Below are 25,977 nucleotides of genomic sequence, written 5' to 3' on the forward strand. Positions count from 1 at the left end.
ATTGAACAATCCAGTTATTTATAATGTTAATTTTTCACATGCTAAATGTTCCTGCTTTAAAAAACAAACAAACAAACAATAAACAGACTTGACATGGTGACACATACCCTTGTTTTCAGCACTGTAAAGGGGAAGCAGAGGCAAGAGACCCTCTTAGAGTTGGGGGCCAGACTGGCCTACACAGCAAGTTCTAGGATAGCCACAGCTACACAGTGAGACACTGTCTCAAATTTAAAAAAAAAAAAAGGGTCTGGGTTGTATTTGGACCTAGTAGGTCACCATCAGGTGTTTTTGGTTTGTTTGAGGTTTTTGGGGGGAGGGGTGTTGGGGGGGTGGTTTTGTTTGTTTTTCTACTTGTAGTTCTTGTAACATTTTAATGTGTTTTAAATACAATGACTTCCCTCGTCCTCCCAGATTTTACTATTTCTCATCATGAGAAAATAGAACTATTTTGTGAAATTGCAAAAAAAAAAAAACAAAAAACAAAAAACAATTCCACCGAGGAACAACACTTTGCCTCTGACTGGGCCTCATAATGTAGTCAGTGGTGGCCTCTGACTTGCTGCAATCCTCCTGCCTCCATTTCCCAACTGCTTGGATTGCATATGTATGTGACTTGCAGGTGTATGTGACTATGCCTGGGTTTCATTGAGTTTTAAGGAAGGAGTTAAAGCTGTGCTGAGTTCTATGAGGACTGACTTCTTGGTTGGTCCATCTGCCCATCCGGAGGGTCCTGCACTTCTGCATTCACTCTCCGGATCGCTTTCCAAACCCTTCGGGTCAGTGGCCAGGAGCATTCTGTTCTTTCCATCAAGGTTGTCACACTAAGGCAGAGTTTCTCAACCTGTGGGTCAAACTACAGGGGTCTCATAGCAGATATCCTTCAAGTCAGAAATTTATATTACAGTTCATAACAGTAGCAAAATTACACTTAGGAAATAGCAACAAAAGTATTTTTATGGTTGGGGGTCACCACAATATGAAGAACCGTATTAAAATGTCGCAGCACTAGGAACCACGGTCCTAAAGTGTCAACTCCCTGCTGTGTGCCTTGGACCTCCCAGCTTGCCAAGGTTGGGACACAGCAGGCCTATTGTCATCCAGGCACTGGCTTTTCCATTCACTACTTCCGGTTCTCTTGTTATTCTAATGACCTTTCTGTGGATCCTCTTAGTTTTCAAAGTAAACAATTGTATCTTCTCCACTAATAGAATCCATTGTCTTCTCTTTGTCTTCCCTGTCTTGCGGGGCTATCGGAATACTTTTAAATGACAATGAGACTGGTAGAGTTGCCTGCTGTTTTGTCCCCCATCTCTGTAGACTATCTTCTAGGATTCTGGTGCTTTGTATAATACAGAGTTCTCTTTGTTACATATTGAGTCACAATTTGCATAGAACAAAACACAGAGATCTAAGTGAGCTCTGACAAATACATCTACCTATACCGGCAGTCCATGCTTTGAATATGTGTGAATCATTTCAGCTCTAGAGCATCCACTGGGTCCCTGTCCCTGCCCTGTCCCTGTCCCTTTCCCCTTCAAATTCTCACCTCCACAAATCAGCTTTGCCTGATTGTGAACACACACAGAAAGATGCTGCTCTCTCTCTCTCTCTCTCTCTCTCTCTGTGTGTGTGTGTGTGTGTGTGTGTAAGGGTAGCCATGTGAGAAACTATAACCACCCATCTCTTCAGCTTTAATTCTTGCCCCAAGCCTTCCATTGCAAAGCCTAGAAGAGCGCCATCAGGTGGACTGCCAGAGATGTAGCCTCTTCCAGCCTTTGCTGTTATCACCTGGGCAGAGCCTGAGTTCATCAGGAGACAAAGGACACCCAGGAAACTAAATCACAAACCCAGGGACATGGGACATGGCCTAAGTTGGCATATGAACAGTTTTCCAGGGAAATGTTTCTGAGAGTCAGGACCCTCAAAGGAGGGGCTGTCACTCCACAGGAGAGGCCAGAAAAGCCCTCTTTGAAATGAACCACATGTGGAGATTTGCAGGACCTGGGTATGTGTGCCACCCTCATAGGAGCTCCAGGATACAGAAACCTGGATGCAGGGAGTATTGTGGCATCCCTGCCATGCCCAGCACGTGTATTTGCAAGAGCAGAAGTTTTCCAGTCCAAGAGAAGCCAGTGGCAAGGATATTTTTTTTAAAAAGACATTTTCCATGCAGTAATATATATTTTAAGTCCAGGGTAATACACGCTGATTGCAGCTAGAAAAATGTTAGCAGACATACAAAGAAAGACTTGCTTATCTGCCTCTGCCACAACCAACTGTTGCTGGCAGTCTAGTGAATTCCCTTCGACACTAGAGAGAGAGACCTGTGAGGAATGCGAAGGGACCAGAGGATGTCAGGCACATCCCACACAGAGCTGTTGAACAAGATTTTAGGCAGCAGAACTTGGCAGGCGCAGAGAGAACAGAGCATGAGGCTCCAGGCTGGAATTGTGGAGGGTGGTGTGGACAGTCACCCACCCCTCAGTTGCTGATAGACATCCCCAGATGGGGGTACCAGGAACAGTCTGGTCCTTGGGAAACAGAAGGCTTCTGTGGAGTGTGGATCCGGGCAGAGCATCGATGGCCATGATGAGCTGCAGCATCTAAGAGGCTGTTCCGGGATTCTGGGGATGATAGAAAGCGTAGAATATTCTCAAGTCTGCAGTGGTCTGTTGTTTTTGCACCCCGCCCAATTATTAGTTTTGTGTTATTTGCCTGTCAGTCTGTCAGTCTGTCTTTGTCTCTCTTTCATACTGAAGGCTAACCTCAGACTTGCCATGTAGTTGAGAATGACCTTGAACTCCAGATCCTCCTGCCTCTACCTTCTGAATGTTGGGTTGGCAGGCCTACTCCAATAGTCCAAGTTTATGCATTGCAAGCCTTGGAACCCCGGACTCTGTTTTCCAAGCAGCTCCACCAGCTCTCCACCCCCAGCCCACCTGTGCTTCCTTTGTGTGTGTATGTATGGGTATTTGTGCACATGTGTGTGGAGGGGGGCTGGGGGGAGTGTATACTCACCCATGCGTGTGGGAATAGGGGATAGAGGTTGACAATAGGTGCCTCGCTCTGTTCTCCTCCACCTTGACTTTTGAAACAGGGTCTCTCATTGAAATTGTAGGCCACCATTTCAGCTAGACTAGCCAGGCAGTGAGCCTTGGGTCCCACCTGTCTCTACGCCCCCCTCCCAGCAACGAGGTTACAGACATACATCACTGTGCCCAGCTTAGTTCTTGTACTTGTACAAGGAGCACTTCATTCACTGAGCTATTTCCCAACACCCCTCAGCTTCTGGTCCGAGGCTAGCTGCCAGAGAACACTCTCTGAGGCTCCACACTCCTCCGAACCCCCTCGCTAGCATCACTGGAGGCCAGGACTCTCCCCACACAGAGAGAGCCTGGAAGCATGGTTTTGTTCTTTTCCCTAATGCCACAGGTGTCTTTTCATGTACAGACCCCACTGCCTCACGCTCCTCACCACATGAGCTCATTTGCTCTGCTCTGCGAGCCGCTGCTGACTGTCATCACACAATATGTTAAACATCTTCCTCCACGGTTGCTATTATGTCCTTAAAAGCTGATGGGCTTTGTGTTGTTTTGCTTGCCTCAATGGCAGAGGCTTTGTTCTCTGTGCTTCATAGCGCTCTGGTGCTGTCTTTGAAACTTATCGCACAGGGGTCCTGCTGATAGCCTCTGGAGCTGTTGGGGAGCGCTTCAGGCGTGGCTCGTTGTCCTGTGGGATTTTACATATTGAACCTCAAATTCCCCTTTTAAAATGCAGCCTGAGGGAAGGCACCTGTCACAGGTATTGATGGCCATTGTGGGGGCCCAAAAATGGACTAGGATGTGGGTACCAGGGCTCATATCGAGGTTGTTCTCTGCCCTTATGGAGAAGATGGTTGACCCATGTATCCTCCATGGGCTTACACTTGCCTTATGGAAGGCTCTACACATCATGACCTACAGAAGATCATTCCTTACTGTATGCATGTTACATGTGGAGGCCAGAGGTCAACCTAAGGTATCTTACCTCCAAAGCTGTTGATCCCCCCCTTCCCTCCCTTTCTCTCCTCTCTCCTCTCTCTCCTCTCTCCCTCTCCCTCCCCCCCCAGCTCTCTTCTCTCTTTCTTTCTTTTTTTTGTTTTAGAAAGGGTCTCCCACTGGCCAGTAAAACACCAGTGAGCCTATACTTCCTGATCAGACATCTCCAGGGACCTGCCTGTCTCTTGCTCCCCACCACACACGGCATTGCAAGTGTGCACTACCTCACAAGTGCCACGGACCCAAACTCACATTTGTATGCTTATGCATTTTCTCTACTTTTAATGGTGGAGAAAATAAGGAGTGAGGGATCACACACACACACACACACACACACACACACACACACACACACACACACACACACACACACACAGCATTCAAAGGGTCTCTGCTAGGACTGTGTCCTGGTCTCATTCCTGTTGCTCTGACAGAGCACTCTGACCAAAAGCACCTGAGTGGAGGAGAGCACTTACTTGGCGTAGAGTCCATCATTTCCAGGAAAACGAGGCAGGATCTCACTGCATCACACCCACAGTCAAGAGTGGGGAGAGACAGAAGCACCCATGCTGCCTGCTGGCTGCGTCCACTCAGCTGGCTCTCTTTACAGTTCAGGGTCCAGCCCATAAAAGAGCACCACCCACATTCAGGGTGGGTCTGCCCACATCAACTAGCCTAATTTAGACACTCCCTCAGTGACATGCCCGGAGGCTTGTCCCCCAGCTGCCTTTAGATCCCGTCAGGGTGACAATACTAACCTCTAGCCGAAAGGGACATTTGGTGGCCACTGTTGGTGGTGGGTATAGTTGTCATCCTATGCTTCCACTCTACCCCAGAGGCGGCAGTTCCTCAAATGTCACCCACACACAGCACGTTCCACACCCGGAACCCACCCATCCTCCAGGACTACAACATGGGGACTGAGCATGCCTGCTTTCGCTAGAGCTCTCAGGTGCCCTCTGCTCCAGCTGGTATGCAAATGCACATGGATTCAAGCACTTACATGTGTGCACACAAACATACTCATGTCTGCCTCTCTCCTTTTTTGGTATATGTGTGTGTGTATGTGTTTGTGTAAAGAGATTCCTATGTACTTTTGTGTACATGTGTACAGGCCAGAGGTCAACCTTGGGTGTCTTTCCTCAGGTACTGTTCTGTTTTACACATAGTCTCTCTGTGGACTGAGAGTTCACTGGTAGGCTAGGCTAGCTGGCCAGAAAGTCTTGGCACTCCTCCTGTGTCCACCATATTGTCTTGTTTTGTGGGTTCAGGGAATTGAATTCAAGTGTTCCCACTTGCAAGAGGAACTCTTTATGCACCAAACCATCTATGCACCGCTTTGCTAGAGCTTCTCTTACAAAACACCCAGAATCTCTTAGTACAGACCCCACTCAGAACTTTGTAACTGGTCTTTTCTTCCTTCACTTAAGACCAATAGTTTGCCAACAGACCCACCTTTTTAATTTTTTTCTTTTGATAAACTTACTGTCAGAGTTTAGCAGAGTTATCCTGTGTACCCCACCTTGAGTCTCTGTCCCTCTCCCTCTTCCCCTCCCCCTTTCCCCCCTCCCCCTCTCCTCCCACTCTCTCACACACACACACTCCTGTTGGTGCCACGTGTGTCCCAGAGCTGAGGAGACCATACTGACGCATGCCCAGACACCCTGTTTTCCCCTGCTGTTTGCTCCCTGTCTTAGAGCCCCTCCCAGAATCCCTCAGGAAGTTCAGCCATCACTCCACCTTGGGCTTAGGCAGCAGGACAGTTTCTCAGATGTCCCTCTTTGCCCTGACTTTGACAGCTTTGAGGAGCTCTGGCGGTTTTAAAAACGCTGCTCAGTTGGAGTTTGCCTGATGTTTCTCTTGAGGTTAGCCTGTGTGGGAGGATGCCCTTCTCCTCAGACCATGTCAAGGGCTCTCCCTGTCAGTTTGACTTAGCACCATCATTGTTAAATACACTGTGTGTGTGTCTACGTGTGCATGTCTGTCTCTCTGTGTGTATCTGTATGTACGTGTATATACAGGTGCAAATGTTCATGTGTATGAGACCATGTTCATGTGTATAGACACCAAAGGACAATGTAAGATATTGTTCTCAATCCCCACACTCCTTGTTCTTTTGAGACAAGGTCTTTCCTGGAGCCTACAGCCCACCCACGAGGCTTTGCCAGCTGTCTGGCTAGTGAACCTCCTGTCTTATCTCCTTAGCACTGGGGTTACAGGTGTGTACCACCATGCCTGACCCTCAAAATACAAACAAAAAAATGTGGGTTCCGAAGGTTGAACTCAGTCCCTCATGCTTGCCACACAAGCACTTTACTGACTGGGCCTCTCCCCTTGATAAGTCTTTTAAACTCTGGCCATCTTAGCTTAGCTGGACCTGAATTCGGCTCTCAGCTGCACCTGTCTTGAGTGTGCAGCCTGATCCCAAGGAAATGCAACATCTGTGCTCTCATGCAACGTCTGCAAATACAGCCTGGGTGTAGTGGGAAGTTTCTCTGACTTACGTGACACCTTTTCTCTGTGACACAGCTGGGATCTCTGTGGGCACAGGAGAATGGCTCAGTATCTTGACCATCTCAGCAACTCCTCTAGTTTCCATGGATGACTAAGAGATGTGACTGGGTTCACCAAGGCACACTAGTACTCTATGACAGTAGCAGCTGAGGAGACACTTGCTTGGCTTCAGTCACCACCACCACCATCCCGCCTCCCCACCCCTTGCCCATGTTTCATTAAGGCCAGCTATTCCTTCACCTGGTAGGGAACTGTTAGTGTCATCACACAGTGCTTGAGTCTCATAAGCTTCAGAGTATAGACATTGAGGCAGAGACTTTAAAAGTAGAAAATAATCAATTTACTCTTTAATTCTTCCACTTAGATCAGTATCCTAGAGAGACTGGATTTGTCTTCTGTTTGTATATGGGGTATGCACATGTCTGCCTGGGTGCATGCAGGTATACATGTACAGGGGTGTGTGTGTGTGTGTGTGTGTGTGTGTGTGTGTGTGTGTGTAGGTGTGTGTGTGCAGGTGTGTGCAGGTATGTAGGTATGCATATACAGATGTAAGTGTACAGGTGTGTGGGTGCAGGTGTGTGGGTGCAGGTGCACCTGGAGATCAAGGTCAATGTCAAGTGTCTTCTTCCATCTCTCTCCCCCTTGGTTTTTGAAGCAAGGTTCCTTAGTGCATCTGGTGCCCACTGACTGACCCAGGCTTACTAGCCAGTTAACCTGGCTTTTTAGGTGTGCACTGCAGATCCAAACTCAATTCCTCATGTGGAGCAAATGTTTCTACCCTCTAACCATCTCTCCAACCCCTACTGTTTTGTCCTAACCAACAGATTCCCCACCAGCCTCTCTCTTGCCTGGTCAGGGGCTATGGTATCTACCCTGAGGGCGCCCAGTGCCCTGGATTCGGGCCACATTTGGATTTGTTGCTGAATCCATCCCTGCATCTTCCTTTAGCACCCAAGGCTGGATTTGAGTCATATTCTATCTGTGCATTTGTCATATATTATCTATGTGTGTGCATGCCTGTGCCTCAGTGCCTGTGTGTATAGGCATAGGGGGCAAGGACATCTGTGCACACCAAACATGAGAAAAAGAAACAGTGAACCCAGCAGTCATCTGAGCCCACACACAGAACAGAGTGATCAAGTCTTAAGATTCTCAGCCTTCCAGAGTCCAGGAACAGCTACCAGATCAGGCACGAGAGGAGCATGTGAAGGGGAGGAAGGAGGCAGCGGGAGGCAGGCATGTGTGTCAGGCCCTTCAGATCCGTCCCTGGCTCTTCAGTCCCTAGGAGGAACCTCACTGGTGAGGACTGGCTCGGGGGAGCATCTTCTCAAAAGACTTTGCCTGTTAGCTGTCAGGTCCAGACGTGCTGCGCTACTTACATCCTAACAGTGCTCAGCAAGTTTACTGCTCTGAAGCTTGTGAATGAATAAATAACTTCCCAGACTACTATTTTTTGGGGGAGGGGAAGGGTACAAATTAGGATGCCTGTGAGATGGACTAGGCTCATTTTGATCAGCTTTACAGTTTAATTTCTCTACCTGCCAGATCTCTTACCGTCTAGAAGGGATGGATAGATAGATGATAGATAGATAGATAGATAGATAGATAGATAGATAGATAGATAGATAGATAGATAGATAGATAGATGAGACTGGAACAGTGACAGGACCAGGGACACAGAGAAGAACAGGGATCTTCATCAAATCAACCGGGCAACAGACTCTGTGTCTTAGGTTATGGACATTTAAGAGCTGAGTGATACTGGTTTGATACTAATACAGGAATAGCAATGTCTTAGGGTAGATCTGTGTTGCTGTATCAGAATACCTGAGGCTGGGTAATGTGTAAAAAGGGGAGGTTATGTTACACATAGTAGAGAAGTAGAAAGGAAGGCAGGTACATATGAGGCAGTCAAGGAGAGGTGCCTGCCAGGTACGCTTAGAAACCAGCTCTACAATGGCAAAAACTTGCTCCTACAAGAATGGCACTAAACCTTTCTTGTTTGATTGATTGTTTGTTTTGTCTTGTCTGTGTGTGTGCTGAGGATTGAACCCAGGGTTCATAAGTGTAGGCAATCCCTCAGCCCCACTCTTCCCTCTTAAAAGTCTCTATGCCTCCCCAAAGCACTGAATGTCAACAACATGCCCTGGCATCCTAACTTCTCTTGTTGCTGTGAGAAATACTCCAACAAAAGTAACCCCAGGAGTTTGTTTGTTCACGTGTACAGTCCATCATGGCAGGGAAACTAAGGTAGAAGGAACTGGAAGCAGCTGGTCATATCACATCCGCAGTGGGGAAGCAGAGTGCAGTGAATCCATGCTGCTACTCTGCCTTTTCTCCACTTATACAAATCAAGGATCCCAACTAGGGAGTGGTGCTGCCCACAGTGGGCAGGTCTTCCTACCTCAGTTAATATATATAGTCCATGTAATCCTGAAGGCTTGTCCAGAGTCTTATTTCACAGATGATTCTAGATCCTGTCAAGTTGCCAGTTAACACTAGCCAGGGAAGTCGTTCTCAACATGAAGTTTGAGGGGGACATACCAGATTGAAAGCCCAGCAGGCAACTTCCTGTCCTAAGCCTTCTCTGACCTTCCCTTGCTCCGATGAATTTAGTCCACCAACCAGCAGCCTCTTTCTTCCAATTTTGTCCCTCCCTGCAATGACAAGTCTCACTCGGGTCTCTAAGCATAGAGACTGGTCTCTGCTCACTTGCAGACAGCTGAAGAGAAGGCTGGCATGAGTTTCCTGAGAGCTATATATACCTCCAGGGTGCTGGAAGGAAGTAGGTGGCACAGTGCGTGACCCCTGTTGTTTTCTGTTTGTTTGCTTGATATCAGTTTCACAATAGACATGAGGTGACAGGTCCTAGTGAGCTTGATGATCACTCAATTTCATAGAAGTTCAAAGGAAGCAGAGCATCTCCAAGTGAAAAGTTCACTGCAAATGTCGCTCTTCAGGTTCTCCCTATCTCACACCAGCTGTCTTTGGGATGGAACTAATTCTGTAAATGTTAACCTTGGCAAAGGGAGGCTCTGCTCCTACTAGCCCGGCCCAGTTCCCCAGTGTCAGAGACACATGTCCGACCTTCTGCATTGTCAGAGGCACTTGGGATGGACTCTGCTGAGAAACTGCAGCCTTTGTGGGCTGAATGATAGTGATAGAGGCTCAGAGGGAGAAGCTTTTCCATCACTAAGGGTGTACATATTGTGGAGTTCTGTGTGTGTGTGTGCATGTGTGTATATGGTACATGCATATACAGATGCCCATACCCATACATGAGTAGGCAAAAGTGTGATGCCAGGCATCTTTTCTCTGCTGTCCACTTTACTGCTTCAAGACAAGGTCTCTTACTGAGATGAAGGTCACCATCTTCGACAGACTGGCCAGCAAGTTCTCAGGCTCTGCCTGTCTGTGCCCCCAGTGCTGGGGTTTCAGACACACACCTCCATGCCTAGCTTTTTATGTACTGGAGATTCAAACCCAAGTGCTCTTGCTTACAGAGCAAGCCTTCTTACCCACTCAGCCCAACACTGTGCGTTTAAATGAAGCATAAAGGAATCCCTGTCAACAGCTAATTACCCAAATCACCAAAAATCAAAAGCCAGGAACATAACATGGCCCAGCTGGTGGCGAAAACTGTATTCCCAGAAAGCTATGCTTGGAAGCAGCTTTGTCTACAATAATTTAAAACAAAAAAATTCCATCTTTACAGTCCAACTGGCACCATGTTTGGGGCAGCTTGACTTTTGTGTTAAGGAATCTCAGCTAATGAATTCTGACCTGGGGTTAGGCATCTCTTTTGTTGCCTTTAGGGAGCCTGAGTTCTGTTTTGGAGCAGTATAAGGCTACTTCTCAGTGACCTGTAAGTAGTTGAACCCCTGATGTATGCCGTGACCTCCAAGTCGGCCATCAGCTTTCTGCAGAAGCAGCTGTGATTTTTATGGGTGGTATTCACATGTAGCGGTGTTTGTTGTCCAAAGACTGAGCAGAACCTAGCCCACTGAGAAACACACATCCTCTCCCCCCGCCCCCACCCCCGCCCTGACCATTTTTAGTGTGGGTCAAAGGAGGCTGCTTCTGAGGGACGAGAACAATGGTTTGGTTCCCAGGAGAGCCTGCCAGACACCTATGTGTTCAGAGTAGGAACCCACGGCAGATGCTCAAAGGCATAGCAGGTCACCCTTGGCTGGGCTGAGAGGCACATTTAAACTCCATTGAAAATCATACAGCAGTTCCGCCAGAACATTCCCAAGCCTACCTTGCAGGCAACAGCCCATTCTGCTGACAAAGGCATCCTTTCACACCTGCAGGAAGGCTGCTTCCAAAGGGTGCACAGTCCTTGCTATGAGTTCTATGCCTTTCCCCAGCCAGCTCAGCTAGGGTGTGGCAGAAACAGGCTGCCGATCAGCAGATGGGTTTCGAAATGCCTAGCCCGTCTGTATTTATCACAGTAATTTCCTTATTAAAATGTTAATGAATATAGTGCTTATTTATCATCCCCTGATGTGTGGAGCATCCTTTTCCTGGAGACAAATCTTCGATCTGCCTGATGGTGAGCCGAGAGACAACTTTCCCCACTTTATACTGAGCTCAGGAATTAAGATTTTTCTTCCTTCTCTTGAAGTGCCATTATGCAGGCTGAAGGAGAAGGAAAAAAAAAAGTTTATTTTGGCTGAGGGGACAGCTCAGTCAGTAAAGTGTTGAGGACCCAAATTTAATTCCCCAGAATCTATCTAAAACTGTCTGGTGTGATGGTGTGAGCTTGTCATCCCAAGCTGGGGACACAGAGATAGGTTGGCTCCCTGGTGGCCAGCCAACCTAGCTGAATGAGTGAGTTCCACACTAGTGAGGGATCCTCTCTCCATGCAGAATGACCCCCAAGGTTGATCCCTGGCCTACTCATGCATGACTGTACACATGCTTATATAACATCACCTGTGTGCATAGAAACACATTCACAAAGAAAGCAAGAAAGGAGGGAGGGAGGGAAGGAGGGAGGGAGGGAGGCAGGCACACTTTCTTACTCAGGACCAATGGAGGGGTCTTTCTGCCCACTTGTCCTGGAGTGTCCATAGGAATAACAGGAAGTTCTGTCCCAGATTTAGGTGAGTCTCCTGAACTTCGTGCCAGCACCCGTATTGCTAGCTACAGTGTAGAGAGCCTTGCCTTGCACATTCATGAGGTGGGCTGGAAAGCAAACAGGATCGTTCTTGTCCACTCAGTGTGGAGATGCATGCTCATGCGTGCTGACTCGCTCTGTGCATTCTTGTAGACTCTCCATGGAAAGTACATCTGTCAAATGTTGGCCCAGAGATGACAGGCGTCACCGTGAGTGGCTTGACTCCAGCCCGGACCTATCAGTTCAGGGTGTGTGCCGTGAATCAAGTGGGCAAGGGCCAGTACAGCACAGAGACCAGCAGGTGAGTGAGCTGACGTCCTCCTAAAGTGAGGGTGACATGGGTCCCAGCAGTAGATACTGGGAAACCTGAGCAGGGTAAATCCTGGCGTGTGTTAAGCTAACTGTACTTCCCTTTTACCTGTTCAGAGGCAGCTGTCATAAATCCTTCCAATGGTGCTCTGTACCTTCACAGGTCACTCCTGACAGCACAGCCTTCTTTGGAGTGATGGGGGGAAGGGGGAAGGGCCTCATGTAGTCCAGGCTGGCCTGGAATTCACTGTGTAGCTGAGGATGACCCTTCTCCCTCTACCAAAACAGAGTGCTGAGATTACAGATGTGAACACCACACCCAAATTTTATAGTGCTGGAGGTGGAACCCAGGGCTTCATGTCTGTCCTAGCGTCATTTCTGTTGCTGTGATAAAATACCCTGATAAAAGCAATGTAGGAGAGGAAGGGTTTGTTTCAGCTTACAGTTCCAGGTTAAGAGCGGTCAAGACAGAACCTCAATCGCTGGCCATATCATACCCAGGGTCAAGAGCAGAGGGAAACTGACACACACATGCTTGCTTGCTTGTGCTCATCTAGATTTCCTCAGGTCAGGATCTCTTTCCTAGGGAATGATACTGCCCACAGTGGGCTGGATCTTCCCATATCAATCAACTTAATTAAGACAATCCCCTAAAGACATGCCTACAGACCAACCTATTTAATGTAGGTAATTCCTCATTGAGACTGTCTTCCCAGGTGATCCTAGGCTTTGCCAAGGTGACAGAACTAATCAGAATGGTAGATGAGTGACATATGCCATACATCTGCCATTGCCTGGCTGAGTTGTTGCCATGTTGACTGTCAAACCTCATGCACACACAGCCTCAATGGGGCCAGCTGCATGCTTTGGGCTGGTTTTCTCCTCAAAAAGCCTCCAGGATGGGCACCTTGTTGCTGAATCTCACTTCTCTCCCTGATATATTTTCGTCTTTAGATTGATGTTACCCGAAGAACCACCAAGTGCTCCCCCAAAAAACATTGTGGCCAGTGGGAGAACCAACCAGTCCATCATGGTACAGTGGCAGCCACCACCCGAAACAGAGCACAATGGGGTGCTTCGGGGCTACATCCTCAGGCAAGTACCTAGGACAGGCCTTCAGGCTGTCCCATTAACTGCTCAGGTCAAGTGACAGACTCTAGGGAGGGATGCAGACTGCAGCAAAGCAGATTTCAAAGCTAATGGCTGCCTCTGTGAGCCTCTCTGTGTATGGTCACCTTCAGAGGCCACACAGACTAGCATCAGAGGTTGCACTGAACTGAGGAATAAAAGGGCATTATGGGAAAGATAGCAGACGTGTTCTTCCTGGTGAAGCTTTCCTCAGAGAATATGTACATTTATAAGCACAATCACTTAATGAATACTAATTAAATTGATGTAGCTATTAACCTACAGCTACTATGCTAACTTGTAACACCATTTTGCCAGATCTTCCGGCATATCAAAGAAAAAAAAATGACTATGTGTTTGTGTGTGGGTATGTGTACTTAAGTGCTATACCCAAGGAGGCCAGAAGGGGGTGTCAAATGTACTAACCCAGTGGTTCTCAAGCTTCTCAATGCTGCAGCCCTTCAATACAGTTCCTCATGTTGTAATGACTCCAGTTGTAAGCTGGGAACTAACTCAACTCAGGTCCACAGCAAGAGCTGTAACTGGGGCACCATCTTTCCAGCACCCCCAAAGAAATGTATTTACATATCTGTATATAGGTGAGTATACATATGCACACTCACAACTTGGCAATGTTTAGGTGCTGCGAATGAAAGCGATGTATTTTTTTTTTAAATATAGGGCATGATGAATGGACATGTGTGCCAGCCAGATGTTGCCAACTGGAGGGCAGGTTGCTGGCCCAACCGCAGCAGGGACTTTAGGCTTGGGAGTGTATTGAAAGCATGTCTGAGAGAGAGAGGCCCCTCCTTTCCCTAACTGCCACCAGTGTTATCCCTGCAGAGCTCTTGTTGGGACAAATTACAAGAAAAACAATCTATTTGAATTCAAGGATAATCGTTACATCTCCCCTCATAGTGTGTGCTGTTGTTTGTTAATTTTATCAGCTTCCCTAAGACAGGAATCGGTCCATTATCCCCCTCTCCAGATGCCTCCACTGGCTTGCACTGGAACTGGGGTTCAACAGAGGCCTTCGCTGGACCAGTGGGTTCCATAGGAAGAAACCTGAGAACAAGTTCTGTTATGCATTTCTGCATTTTTGTTTGAGAAAGGTCTCCTGTAGCCCAGGCTAGCCCAGAACTCTGAAAACACTCTTGACCATCTTACCCTTCTGCATGCAGGTCCCAAGCGCTGTCTTTACAGGTGGCACCCACCACAGTAAACGCCTCTAAACCAGCAGTTCTCAACCTGCGGGGCACAGCCCCTGGGCGGGGGCAGGGGGCTGATGACTTGCCCTCCAACTTTAGACATCCCTCATGTCCACACCCATCAGCTAATGAAAATAATTAGCCTGCCCTCTCCGCAGCCACTGCCTTTCTCAGCCACAGAAGGAAGTTTCCTGAGGCTGAGCCTTTCAAGTAGGGGCTGTGATGTTTGTCCCATGGAACATGCTTGGGGCACAGGGCCTAATAATGAAACAAGAGTCACCTAGGACCGTCAGAAAGCACAGATATTTACATTATGATGCATATCAGCAGCAAAATTACAGTTAGGAAGTAGCAATGAAAATAACGGTATGATTGGGGTCACCATAGCATGAGGAACTGTGTGTATTAAAGGGTCAGGGCATGGAAAAGGGTGAGAAGCGTTGTTCTAAACAGATACCTCTGAAAGAGCTGTGGGCTTTTCCTAATACCTCTTGGAGACAAGGTACCCACCGACGTCTCCTTCTTCCTTCCCTTTATTCATTATTTGTAGGTTTATTACTATTTCTTTCACATGTGGGTCCCAGAGATCAAAGGCTTTGCAGCAAGGGCCTCTACCTGGTACCATTCCTCTGGCTGTATCTTTCTGTGTCCGTGTCTCAGGTAACCCAGGTTGGCCTCCAACTAACAATGTAGCCCAGGTTGAGCTTCTCCTCCTGATCTCTTGCTTTTGCCTCCCAAAGGCTGGAATGACATGAGTGTGCTACCATGCCTAACTTGAAAATGTCAGTCCTTTAGCTCTATTTGTTTTGTCTGAGAAGGGCATACGACTTCAGTCACCCACTGTTCAGCTAACCTTGAGAAGGAGGCTGGACTCCTAAGTACGGTGGGAAAACCTGAAATAAAATGGTGGCTGGAGAGATTTTACCCAAAATCCCTTGCTCTGAGCAAGCCAGAGCTTCGGATCACAGGCAGCTCCCTGCTGTCCCTAAGGTTTCCGCAGCCCACCGGCTTTCCTTAACCGACGCCCAGCCTTGTCTGTCTAATGGGGCTTCAAGGATCAATAGAAAGTCAATGCCCACAGTTCCTCCGTTCCTCGTATCTCTACTCACAGCTGTCACCCTCCATTTACAAAAGGTCAGAGAGCTACAGCAGTGTCATCCTGCAGCAGTGGCCCTGGGCTCTGTTCCAGCTGGTGGCAGTTGCCAGTGGCCTGACCTTCCTGCCCATCCTCCTGCTGCCTCCCACTAACGGTTCCTGTGGCTCAAGGATGACTTCCCCTCCAACTTTAGACATCCCTCATGTCCGCATCCATCAGCTAATGAAAATAATTAGCCTGCCCTCTCCGCAGCCGCCGCCTTTCTCAGCCGCAGAAGGAAGTTTCCCGAGGCTGAACCTGTCAAGTGAGGCTGTGATGTTTGTCCCATGGAACACGCTTGGGGCACAGGGCCTAATAATAAAACTGTCTGATGTTATGAGGCCTCACGGTAGACTGTGCATCTCTCTATTTTGCAGGATTACTGTCCTTAAAGGATCCTTTGTGACAGTGCTATTGGAGTGGAGTAGGGGAAAGGGCATCTGTGCTGTTGACAGCTTAAATCCAAGAAAGCCCTCAAAAAATGAGGGCACACCACCCCAGGCCTTAAATATCAAAGTGTGTGGAAGTTAAAGACCTGTACCAAAACGCATTTGCCTGCAAACGTTTCTGAGCAAGATTCCGGCTTGCATATCGTTGTTTGTGAGCGAGAACCCTCCAGGGCCCAGGCTCTGTGTCCGATCCAACACACAACGCATGGGAGCAAATGGAAAATAAATCACCTTGGTGGCTCACACCGAAAGAAGTAGTTAGGATGCTCTCGCAGTGATAAAATATTTATAATAATAGGCAGTGCGTTTCTCTGAGCGGCGCTCAGGGTTATGTCCTTAGAAAGAAAAAAAAAATGCTCTCCTGTTTATTTCTGGATAAAAACTCATCTGTTCTGGCTCAGCCGGTCTCCAGGGTAACAGACCCTCCTAGAGAGGAGGGAGGGTGCTCCGAGAGCTCCTCCCTCGCCTTGACCTCTTCAGACATCCAGCATACATCACCAGAGTTCCTAGAGCCTGGGCCTGAGGGGACCTCCCCGCCTGAACCATTTTCCAAAAGTGAATCTTAGAGACCGCTCACTGAGTGACTGACGACACTGTAGCTGGGACAGGCTTTGTGTTCTGAACAAGCACTTCAGCTTGTGTCACCCAATACTAATTTCATAACTTTTCCTTGGAAAGTGTGCTGGGTAGTTAAGGGCTCCCTGGAGTCAGCCCCTTTCAAGGATTGTTTAGCAATGTCTCCTAGAAGGCTGTAAAGAAACATCTACTTAGGACCTGGGGAGAGATGGCTCCGGGGATGAGAGGGCTGGCTCTGCAGACGTAAGGGGCCAAGGGTGAATTCCTAGCATCCACATAAAGAGCTGGGTATGGTATCACATGTCAGTCACCCCAGGGCTGGGCTTGGGGGTAGGGGCCAGACAGGGGGAGCTCTGAAGGTCATTTACCAGCCCACCTACCCAAATGGATGAGCTCCAGGTTCAGTGACAAACCCTGTGGAAAAAGAGGGTGGCTGATGTTGACCTCTAACCTCCAAGTGCATTGGTACATAGGTAACACATGCATCCACATGCACATCTACACACACATACACACACACACACATCCACATATGGACACATATATACTATACACACAAAAATAGCAACAATAATAAACATCCCCTCAGCCCTGTCTTGAAGGGGGCACATTTTGACAGTCATAAGGAAAAGGATGGTGCATCTTTCTTGAGAGAGTGGCAGTGAGGTGTCCTTACAGTGGAGATGCATATCCACGGGACTCTAGGTTGTACACCTAATAGGATGCATTGTGGTGAGATTTAAAGAAAGATGTGCAAGGCCTCAGTTTCAAGTCAAGCATTTCCTCTTGTTACTACAATCTTAGGCAAATTCTGTGGACTTCTCAGATCAAGCAGATGAGGAGTGAGACATTGACACTTAGGGCTGCAAGCATCGTCACTGTTTTGTTTGGTCGGTTGGTTTTGGGGCAGACGCTCATGTAGCCCAGGCTAGCCCCAAACTCCTTATGCAGCCAAGGATGACCTTGATCTTCTGATCTCCCTGCCTCCACTTTCCAAGTGCTAGGATTACAAACTGGCACCACTTAATCCAGTGTGCCAGGTGCCGGGGCACAACCAGGGGCTCCAGCTTGCAGGCAAGCTTTCTGTCATGAGCCCCACACATCCTCAGCTTGTTTATCTAACATCCTTGTCTGAAGTCTATCCCAGGGTACTTTGAGCATTATCTGCTGATGTTTCTAGACCCTCAGTTAGCAGGTAACACAACCTGGATCTCAGCGTGAGGGATGTCTTTCCCTTCTTAGGTCCCTTCGTTGTGCCCGCATTTCTAGCCTGCCTCTGAGGGGTTCATTTTGGCCTATGGTCTCCAAGGGCTCCATCCATATCACTTGGCTCTGTTATTTCTGGGCTTGTGTTGAGACAGAGTCAGAGCAGAAAGGCCTACAGAATGACAATGGAGGAGCCAGGTACAAAGTATACATTTTGAAGTTTTGGCTGTAGTGACCTGCCTTCTCCAGCAGGCCCCACCTGGGTCCTGCCAACTCCTGAATCAGTTATGAATCTACTGATTAGATCAGACTTCTCCCATCCGAGCTTCCAGGAAGGAGTCAGGATTTAAACACAAGAGTTTATCTACCTCAAAACACAACTCCACCTCAAATGGGTCAGGGAGCGTATTCTAGAATCAAATCTAAGTGACCATGGTCCAGGGACACAGACTTAGGGTTACTTCGAATTCTGGGTTCTAACATTATTGCAGCTTTTTGAAGTTTTGTAGTCAAGGAACAAAAAAAGTCATAAAGTAAAGCACTTTTCAGATACAGCGATAGAAAAATGGGTAGATAAACGGACGAGGCAGGGCTGGAGTGGCGGGGTAGGGGTGTCAGTTATTGCTCTCAGATGCTAGCTAATGGCACACAGCCTTTTGGTTGGTGGAAGCTAGTGGTCTGCTAAGCTAATTCATTTCATCCTTGTTAATCACAAGGATGTTAAGTCAGACATAGAGGTAGGCAAGGAATGACTACCAAGGGAAGGTGGCCCAAGATTAATTTTAATTAGACTTCGGACCTGCAACATTCCAACCTCCCCCACAATCACTGAAGTTCTGCTAGTCAGTCAATGAGCCTTGCAGGGCCCAACAGAAAGTGCAGGCCTTCTCGAGAGCTTGGAAATTCACGACTGTTTGGTAGGATGAAGAGAAAGGCCAGCTTTGACCTTCATGCCTTTAATCTGTCTGCCCTTCATCATTTCTGTTCTCTACCAAGTGGGCCTCACCAAACACAAATGGTTCCTAAAATAAGAAGAATATCCTCAGAAAGTCCTGGATTGCAAGAAGAAACTTGTATGGGCTCATTTGCATATCCCTCAAGGAAGTCACAGTATATAGAAACACCTGCATTTCCAGGTCTTGTTTGCTGGTCTCAGAGTCCCTATCCTGGGTGTGTCCCTTCCCTCTGCTCTGTCAGACCCTGGTGACTCGGGCATGCTGTGAGAAGTTAGCAGATATGCTGCCTCTTTCTGAGGATGCTTGACAGTCATGCTCTCTGGGTAGCACACACAGCCACATCTCCAAGAGGCAAGCGTACGTTCTGGACTATAAATTGAGTGCTTTGAGAAGCTTCTGGATGGCTGTACGTGTCTCTCATTTTACCCAGGGGAACTGATCCAGAAAAGCTCTGTGAATTAACTGAGCCACTTCAGTACATTAACTTCCATAAACGAAACCTTGGAAAAACATTTGCTAATCAAAATAATGCCGGAAAAAGCCTTTCCACAGTACAAAAGCCATTCCCTGAATATATGCCTCTTTTTTAAAATTTTTTTTATTTTATTTTTTTTTAAGAGCTGGCGTGTGTAAGCATCTTGTTAATAAATATAACTTTAAATTTCTGCTTTAGGGCACTGAAGACACATTACCCAAGAACTCACAAAGTGCCCCCCCCCCAAAAAAAAACCCTTAATATGTCATACTTAGCCCTTTAGACATTTTAGAAGTTTTAACACCTTTGCAAAGCCACTTACTATAGGTCTGGGCTATCTCTGGACAGTCTAGACTATTCTTTTTGTTTGGTTTTTTTTTTTTTTTTTTTTTTAATTGTAATCTGTTTTTTTGGAAAAGAAAGTGGAGGGAGGGGGAAGCCGTGTTTAAATGTTCTTCTCTCATACAATATTGTATAAAACTAAGCAACTTAATTGTGGATTTCTAAATGATTGGTTTTTGTTGTTGTTTGGTTGTTTTTTGTTTTTTCGAGACAGGGTTTCTCTGTATGGCCCTGGCTGTCCTGGAACTCACTTTGTAGATCGGGCTGGTCTCGAACTCAGAAATCCACCTGCCTCTGCCTCCCAAGTGCTGGGATTAAAGGTGTGCGCCACCACCGCCCGGCTTAGACTATTCTTAAATGGAAACAGAACAGAGGACTTGGACAGAGGCCAGGAACATACAGCCCACTGCCTTCCTGATTTCTCCTCACAGTGCAGTCTCTGGAGGCAACCTTTCTCCCCATGCCTCATGGAGATCCGCAGTGGAAGATTGATCCCTAGTCACTGTACATACTTGGCAGTTCACACCTGAAGTGCAGAATCTTTAGAACATAATAATACAGAACTATGTATGTAATTTGGGTGTTCAGGAAGCTGAGGATGGTTCCAAGTGAAGCCTGGGCTGCATAGCAAACCCTGTCTCAAAATGAAGGAAGCGGGAGGGAGGGAGGGAGGGAGGGAGGGAGGGAGGGAGGGAGGGAAGAAGCCATTATTTGGGTTCCAACAGCCTCCCCCTCCCCATACCCTCCTTCTAGCGGCAGGGACACTCTAAGCCTTAACTGATGGTGTAGGTTTTAAGAATAACTTTGGCTGGTCTCTCACTTGGGGGGAGGGGCATTTCTATTACGCTTTTTTTTTCAAAAGGAAAACAGACTGGGTGTAGAGGTGCATGCCTGCAGTCCCAGAACTTGGGTTGAGATATGAAGATTACTGCAAGTCAGTGCCCAGTCTGGTCTACAACAGTGGCTAGGATCTATCTCAAAGCAACAGTAACAAAAACAACAGAACTTTCCCGTGACCATACAGAAGTTCAAGCCCGCTCTACTTCACCCGGAGTTTACAGTCACTGTGAGATTAGAGTATAACATGCATGAAGCAAGCCACTGACCAAGGCAAGCTCGGGTCAGGGCTGAGCTCAAAGCCCAGTTCATGACTGCTTCCTTCTGCCTTCCTCTTGAGATGATCCCAGTCCACTGCAGGCGGTGTCCTACAGTACTCACACCCATGCTTCCTCTCTGCTGCAGGTACCGCCTGGCTGGCCTGCCTGGGGAACACCAGCAGAGGAACATCAGCAGCCCAGAGGTGAACTACTGCCTGGTCACCGACCTCATCATCTGGACCCAGTACGAGATCCAGGTGGCTGCCTACAATGGGGCAGGCCTGGGTGTCTTCAGCAGGGCAGTGACTGAGTACACCTTACAAGGAGGTGAGCTGCAAGGTGGTGGTGGGGGGGAGCTGTGGGAACCTTGGAACTGGAGGTTGGCAAGGTCTGATTGAAATGTGCAACTCTCAATTGAAGTATCTACAAAAACACGGGTCTTACCTCAAAATGGGTAAAAGCCTGTTTATTTTGGAGCCAGATATGAGTGACCACAGACAAGGAATACAGATTTGAGTTGATCCAAAAGTCGTACTCCTTTGTTGCAGAACAAAGAAAGTCATAAATAAAGACACTGCTTAAATGCCTTGGTGGAAAGCTCACAGCAAAGCAGGACAGTTGCTGTCACAGGCCTCGGATGCTGTCTGATGGTGTCACAGGCCTCGGATGCTATCTGATGGTGTCACAGGCCTCGGATGCTGTCTGATGGTGTTGCAGGCCTCGGATGCTGTCTGATGGTGTCACAGGCCTGTTGCTGTCTGATGGTGTCACAGGCCTCGGATGCTGTCTGATGGCATTCCTAGGCTCTGAGTGGGTAGAAGCTGTAGGTCCTTTTTGTATATAGCAAAAGGATTTAACCAGCAGTCTTAAGGATGTTACGTCATCCATGGAACTAGGCTGGGAATGATGAAATGCAGGGCCAAAGAGAGTCCAAGGTGCTTTGGCTCTGGACTTGTAACATTCCAGCTCTCCAAACTGACAGACATTCCAATCAGCCAGTCAAGCCCATAGGTCTAAAATGGATATGTGTTTTATTTCTCTGGAAGCTTCGGTTTCTGAGAGCCTTAAAGGAGAATCTAACCCACAGCAGCCAACAGGATTTATCTCCTTGCCAGTTCCTAAACTGCAGTATTGATGCTGGGGAGAGGCACAGATTCCTGGTAGCTTGTGTCCCTCTGGGATCTGGGGACAGAGAGTCTATGCACGTCATATATGGGGTCTCTGGTGGGGCTGGGAATTCAGACTTTCCTAAATGAACCCCAGTTGTGGTTTTGGTCAAGGGGGCAGTCTGGCTCACCATGTCACTGTCATTACCTTTTGAAGCAAACAGCCATTCACAATGCTGCTTTAGTTTATGAATATGGTTACTGGGAATAGAATTCACAAGTTTTGTGCTTCTCTTCCCATATTATACATGCCAACAATGTAAGATCAGTAAAACCTCCCTCAGCCCTCAAATAAATAGTCAGGAAGAATGTCCGAAAGCCAGGAGGTCCTCAACATATACAGGCTAAGACAGCCCCAAGATATAGAGTTAAGCCTTTCAAGAGAGAATAACTCCTTCTCTGCTTTCTGGAAGATTCCCCAGTTATAGCCCTGGGCAGCTGAATGACATTCACAGGCACATAACATTGTTGTCCTGAACAGTAATAAATAGGCCCTTTCTTAATGTCCACATTGATTCTATGGCAACCCCAATCCTGGCTGGGAGACACAGTTTCCCCTCCTGGTCTCAAAGCCGTTCTTTCTCATGCAGCGGTAGATGGGGCTCTCAGTTCACAGGTGCAGTTTTATTTGCCTAGGCGTTTTTATTGCTATCAGGGCCATGACCTTTTTTCAAATGATAAGGTTTCTAACTGCCCACTTCTCTCCCCAAATCCTGCCTCAGACCTAATGTTCCTTGATATTACATGCTGTTATTATCAGCCCTTATTGATTGGCTGTCGGTTGTCATCCGAGAGTCCATAAATCCTCCTTTATAAATTAAAAACAGTCAGCGCTGCCTGCCCAGCAAGTAGCAGAAATATTAAAATGCTGGACAGCTGGGCAGGACTTGCCCATCTGCAAGGGACTCCTGACCACCCATTTAAAGAGGCAAACAGTGGACGACCTGGACAATAAATGCTTGCTTTAATGAGTCTGTTTAATAAAATAACAATAAACTTGAAGACATTTAAAGTGACTAACATGGGGGCTAGAGAGATGGCTCAGTGGTTAGGAGCATCAGTAGCACCCATGTTGAACAACTTAGAGCTCTCCGTAACTCCAGCTCGAGGGGATCTAGCGCCCTCTTCTGGCCTCTGTGAGTACTCCACTCATGTGCAAATGCATGTAATTAAAAATGAAACAAATCTTTATAAAATTATGAACATGGCTATGGATTATACCCTATTATCATTAACTGTGACTCCCTCATTGTATTGCCAGAGCCCTTGAGTTCTGTGTGCTGCCAGGGAAATTGAGGCCTAATTAAAAAGGACTTTGAGATTAGAAATGTTGGCTGGTTTGTAGTTGGCACTTGAGAACCATGATAGGCTTAAGTGGGAATGGCAAATGCTGAACTGGAAGACGTCTTAGTTAGGGTTTCTACTATGATGATTATAGTAACCACAACCAAAGCAACCCCTGGAGGGAAGGATTTATTTCCACTTAAAATTGCCATCAGTGAAGGAAGTCGAGTTTTATTACGTTTATAGCAGGAACCTGGAGGCAGGAGCTGATGCAGAGGCCATGGAGGGGTGCTGCTTACTGGCTTGCTCCTCAAGCCTTGCTCAGCCTGCTTTCTTATAGAAACCAGGACCACCAGCTCAGGGTTGGCACCAACCACATAAATCACTAATTAGGAAAATGCACTCCAGACCAATCTTGAGGAGGTATGCCCTCAATTTAGAGTCCCTCTTCTCAAATGATCTAGTGTGTGTCAAGTAGACATAAATCTAGGCAGCACCGAAGAGAGACACATCAGTGGAATGCAGGCAAGAGGAAGGGCCCAAAAGAGGATAACCACATAGAAGTCAAAAGAGCAGTAATCTTGCTAGAAAGTTCTGGATTCTCCCTGATCTGAGAGGGAAAGTTAAGAAGGGACCTGAGTGTGCATTTGGGTATTACAGTGTTCTTTTGAATCAGGTTACATGTGGGCTGGGGAGGCAGCTCACTTGATGAAGACCAGAATTGGTTTCCAGAACGCGTATAAAATAAAAGGCCAGGTATGGTGGGTGGCATGGGCTTGCAATCTCAGCCCCAGGGAGGCAGAGATGGACGGCTACCTAAGCTACCTAAGGTTGCCCCTCTGACCTCCACATGCATGCATGCCTGCCAGCACTCTCAAACACAAATGTATACTACCATACATACATCTCTCCCACACAAATAAACAAAGATTATAAAAGAATAACTCTTTGTCATTCCAACTCCAGTTTGGAGCTGGGAGCCATCTCTGCTCATCTGCGGCTGGAAGCATGGTCTTTCACTGGTGTAGACATACAGTTCTGTAACCATTATATAGGCAGGGGGATGGCTGCCTGAGGATGTGTGTGTGTGTGGGGGGGAGATGGAGAGTTGTTATTCCACAACTGTCTGATTACAGCAATCAAAGCACACAAGGGATTGGCCAGGAGACTGACTGCCCCCCCCTTAGTTGTGGTTTCAGAGAGCAGCCCCTCACTGGCTTTTGGGGTCCCTTTTATGGGGAAGGGTTGGGGTTGATTCAAACAAACAAACAAAAAACAAAACAAAAATAAAAACCCCAGCTGACTAGATAATTGGCTGTTAGCACCTGGACAGAAGAGTAGGGAACTCAGGCTCAAGGCTGCCTGTGGGGTAGCTAAGTGTAAGAATACATTGTTTGGAAATGAAGCATCACAGGAGTTCAGGAGCTTAGCAAGGTAAGGGGGTGCCTATACATCACTGGGTTCAGCATAGGCTGAAAAACATGGTTTCTAGGATACATTAGGCTTGAAACAGAAACAGTTGTTCTTGTAAGGTATGGAGACTTAGTAACAATGTATAACAATGTGACTCCTGTTTGGCTCCTGCAGTATGAACCTGCAGAGAAGACTAAGGCTCAGCACCGCAGTGGGGGTTGTGGGGGTAGTGGGGGTGGGGCTTGGGTTGCTTCCTAGTAGCCTGTGTTGGAATGAGCAGGCATTCAAGTGCACAGCCCCTCTTAGTCATGACTTCCGCTTGCACTCCCCTCTGCCCCCCCATAGACCCTGAAGCTTAATCCTAGACTCAGGAGAGTTGTGTGGGCAATAGCTGATCCACACTTCCTTTGCTGCTGGGAGGCCACTTAGTGTCCCTGGAGTGTCCTACAGCTGCTGGAGCTGTGTGCTGGAAAAGCCTGGAGTAGGTCCTTCAAGCAGAAAGGGGGGAAATTTAAATGCTTGCATATTAAAAGAGAAAAGAATAACTCATAAAATTAATTGTCAGCTTCATTTGGGAAATCATGGGCGTGTGTAGAAACATAATTCCGCAGTCAATCTGGAGACATTGAGGGAGGCTGGGAATGCTTAGCTGGGGAAGGAGGAATTTTAGTCTATCCAGGCCTGGTTTCCTCTCCCTTCAAAGAGGGTCAGGAAAGCACCCTGCACTCCACAGGGACCACTGGGAGAAAGGATTTGGAGCTTATGTGGCTGCTTACTGGTTGTGGGACTCTGGTAAATTCTCAGGGAGAATGGGGAAGGTGCTCACAAGCTGCCTGTTGGGCCCCAGCAGCCAAGCGGAGCAGCAACAACACAGTCTCCCTAGCTCCTTCCTGCACATGCATTTTTTATCTCGAGTGCATGTTTCCATCCAGGAAGCCCCTTCAGGAAGGCAAGCAAGTTATTCCTACCCTGGGCAGAGCCCAGTACGGTGCGGAGTCCTGAGGTAATTGAATCCACCACTCACCTGCCACACACCCCAGGCTATTCCGATACTGAGTTGTATTGGACTGCATGGTGTGCTGGCCCACCTGGCTCATTGTGGGTCTTTTTCCTCCTTTGCATGTGTATATGTGCATGTGGTATGCGCTTGTGGTGTGTGTGTGTGTGTGTGTGTGTGCACTCAGTGCATTTGGATGTGAGTGAGTCATGATGGGGTGGGGTGTTCACGGGTTGTGTTTGTGTGTGGAATTTGACTTTCAGTGTCTTCCCCACTTGCTCTCTACCTTACTTACTAATCAGGGTCCCTGGCTGAATCTGCAGGTCACCAAGGTTGGCTAGTCTAGCCAAGTATTTGTCCTAGGGTCTACCTGTCTTGGCCTCCTGGGTGCTGGGTTTAGAGGAGGTCACCACGCCTGCCTAGATCTTTGGTGGGTTCTGAGGATCCAAACTCTGGTCCTCACACCGTAGGAGAAATACTTATTCACTGAGTTGTCTCCATAGCGCCTCCTTAACAGGTTCTTTTTTTTTTTTTTTTTTTTTTTTTTTTTTTTTTTTTTT

At 47.5% G+C, this 25,977-nt stretch overlaps 1 protein-coding gene across 1 annotated transcript in view; it reads left to right on the top strand.

Annotated features, from left to right (window-relative positions):
• Window positions 1-25,977, top strand: part of Sdk1 (sidekick cell adhesion molecule 1) — a 953,795-nt gene that overhangs the window by 732,265 nt on the left and 195,553 nt on the right. The window contains exons 15-17 of the mRNA XM_021222746.2: window positions 11,830-11,977; window positions 12,940-13,080; window positions 20,703-20,884. Coding sequence (XP_021078405.1) covers window positions 11,830-11,977; window positions 12,940-13,080; window positions 20,703-20,884 — 471 coding nt within the window. The remainder of the gene's footprint in view (window positions 1-11,829; window positions 11,978-12,939; window positions 13,081-20,702; window positions 20,885-25,977) is intronic.

This window comes from Mus pahari, chromosome 23, assembly GCF_900095145.1.
Source record: "Mus pahari chromosome 23, PAHARI_EIJ_v1.1, whole genome shotgun sequence".
In the NCBI taxonomy this organism is placed as follows: Eukaryota; Metazoa; Chordata; class Mammalia; order Rodentia; family Muridae; genus Mus; species Mus pahari.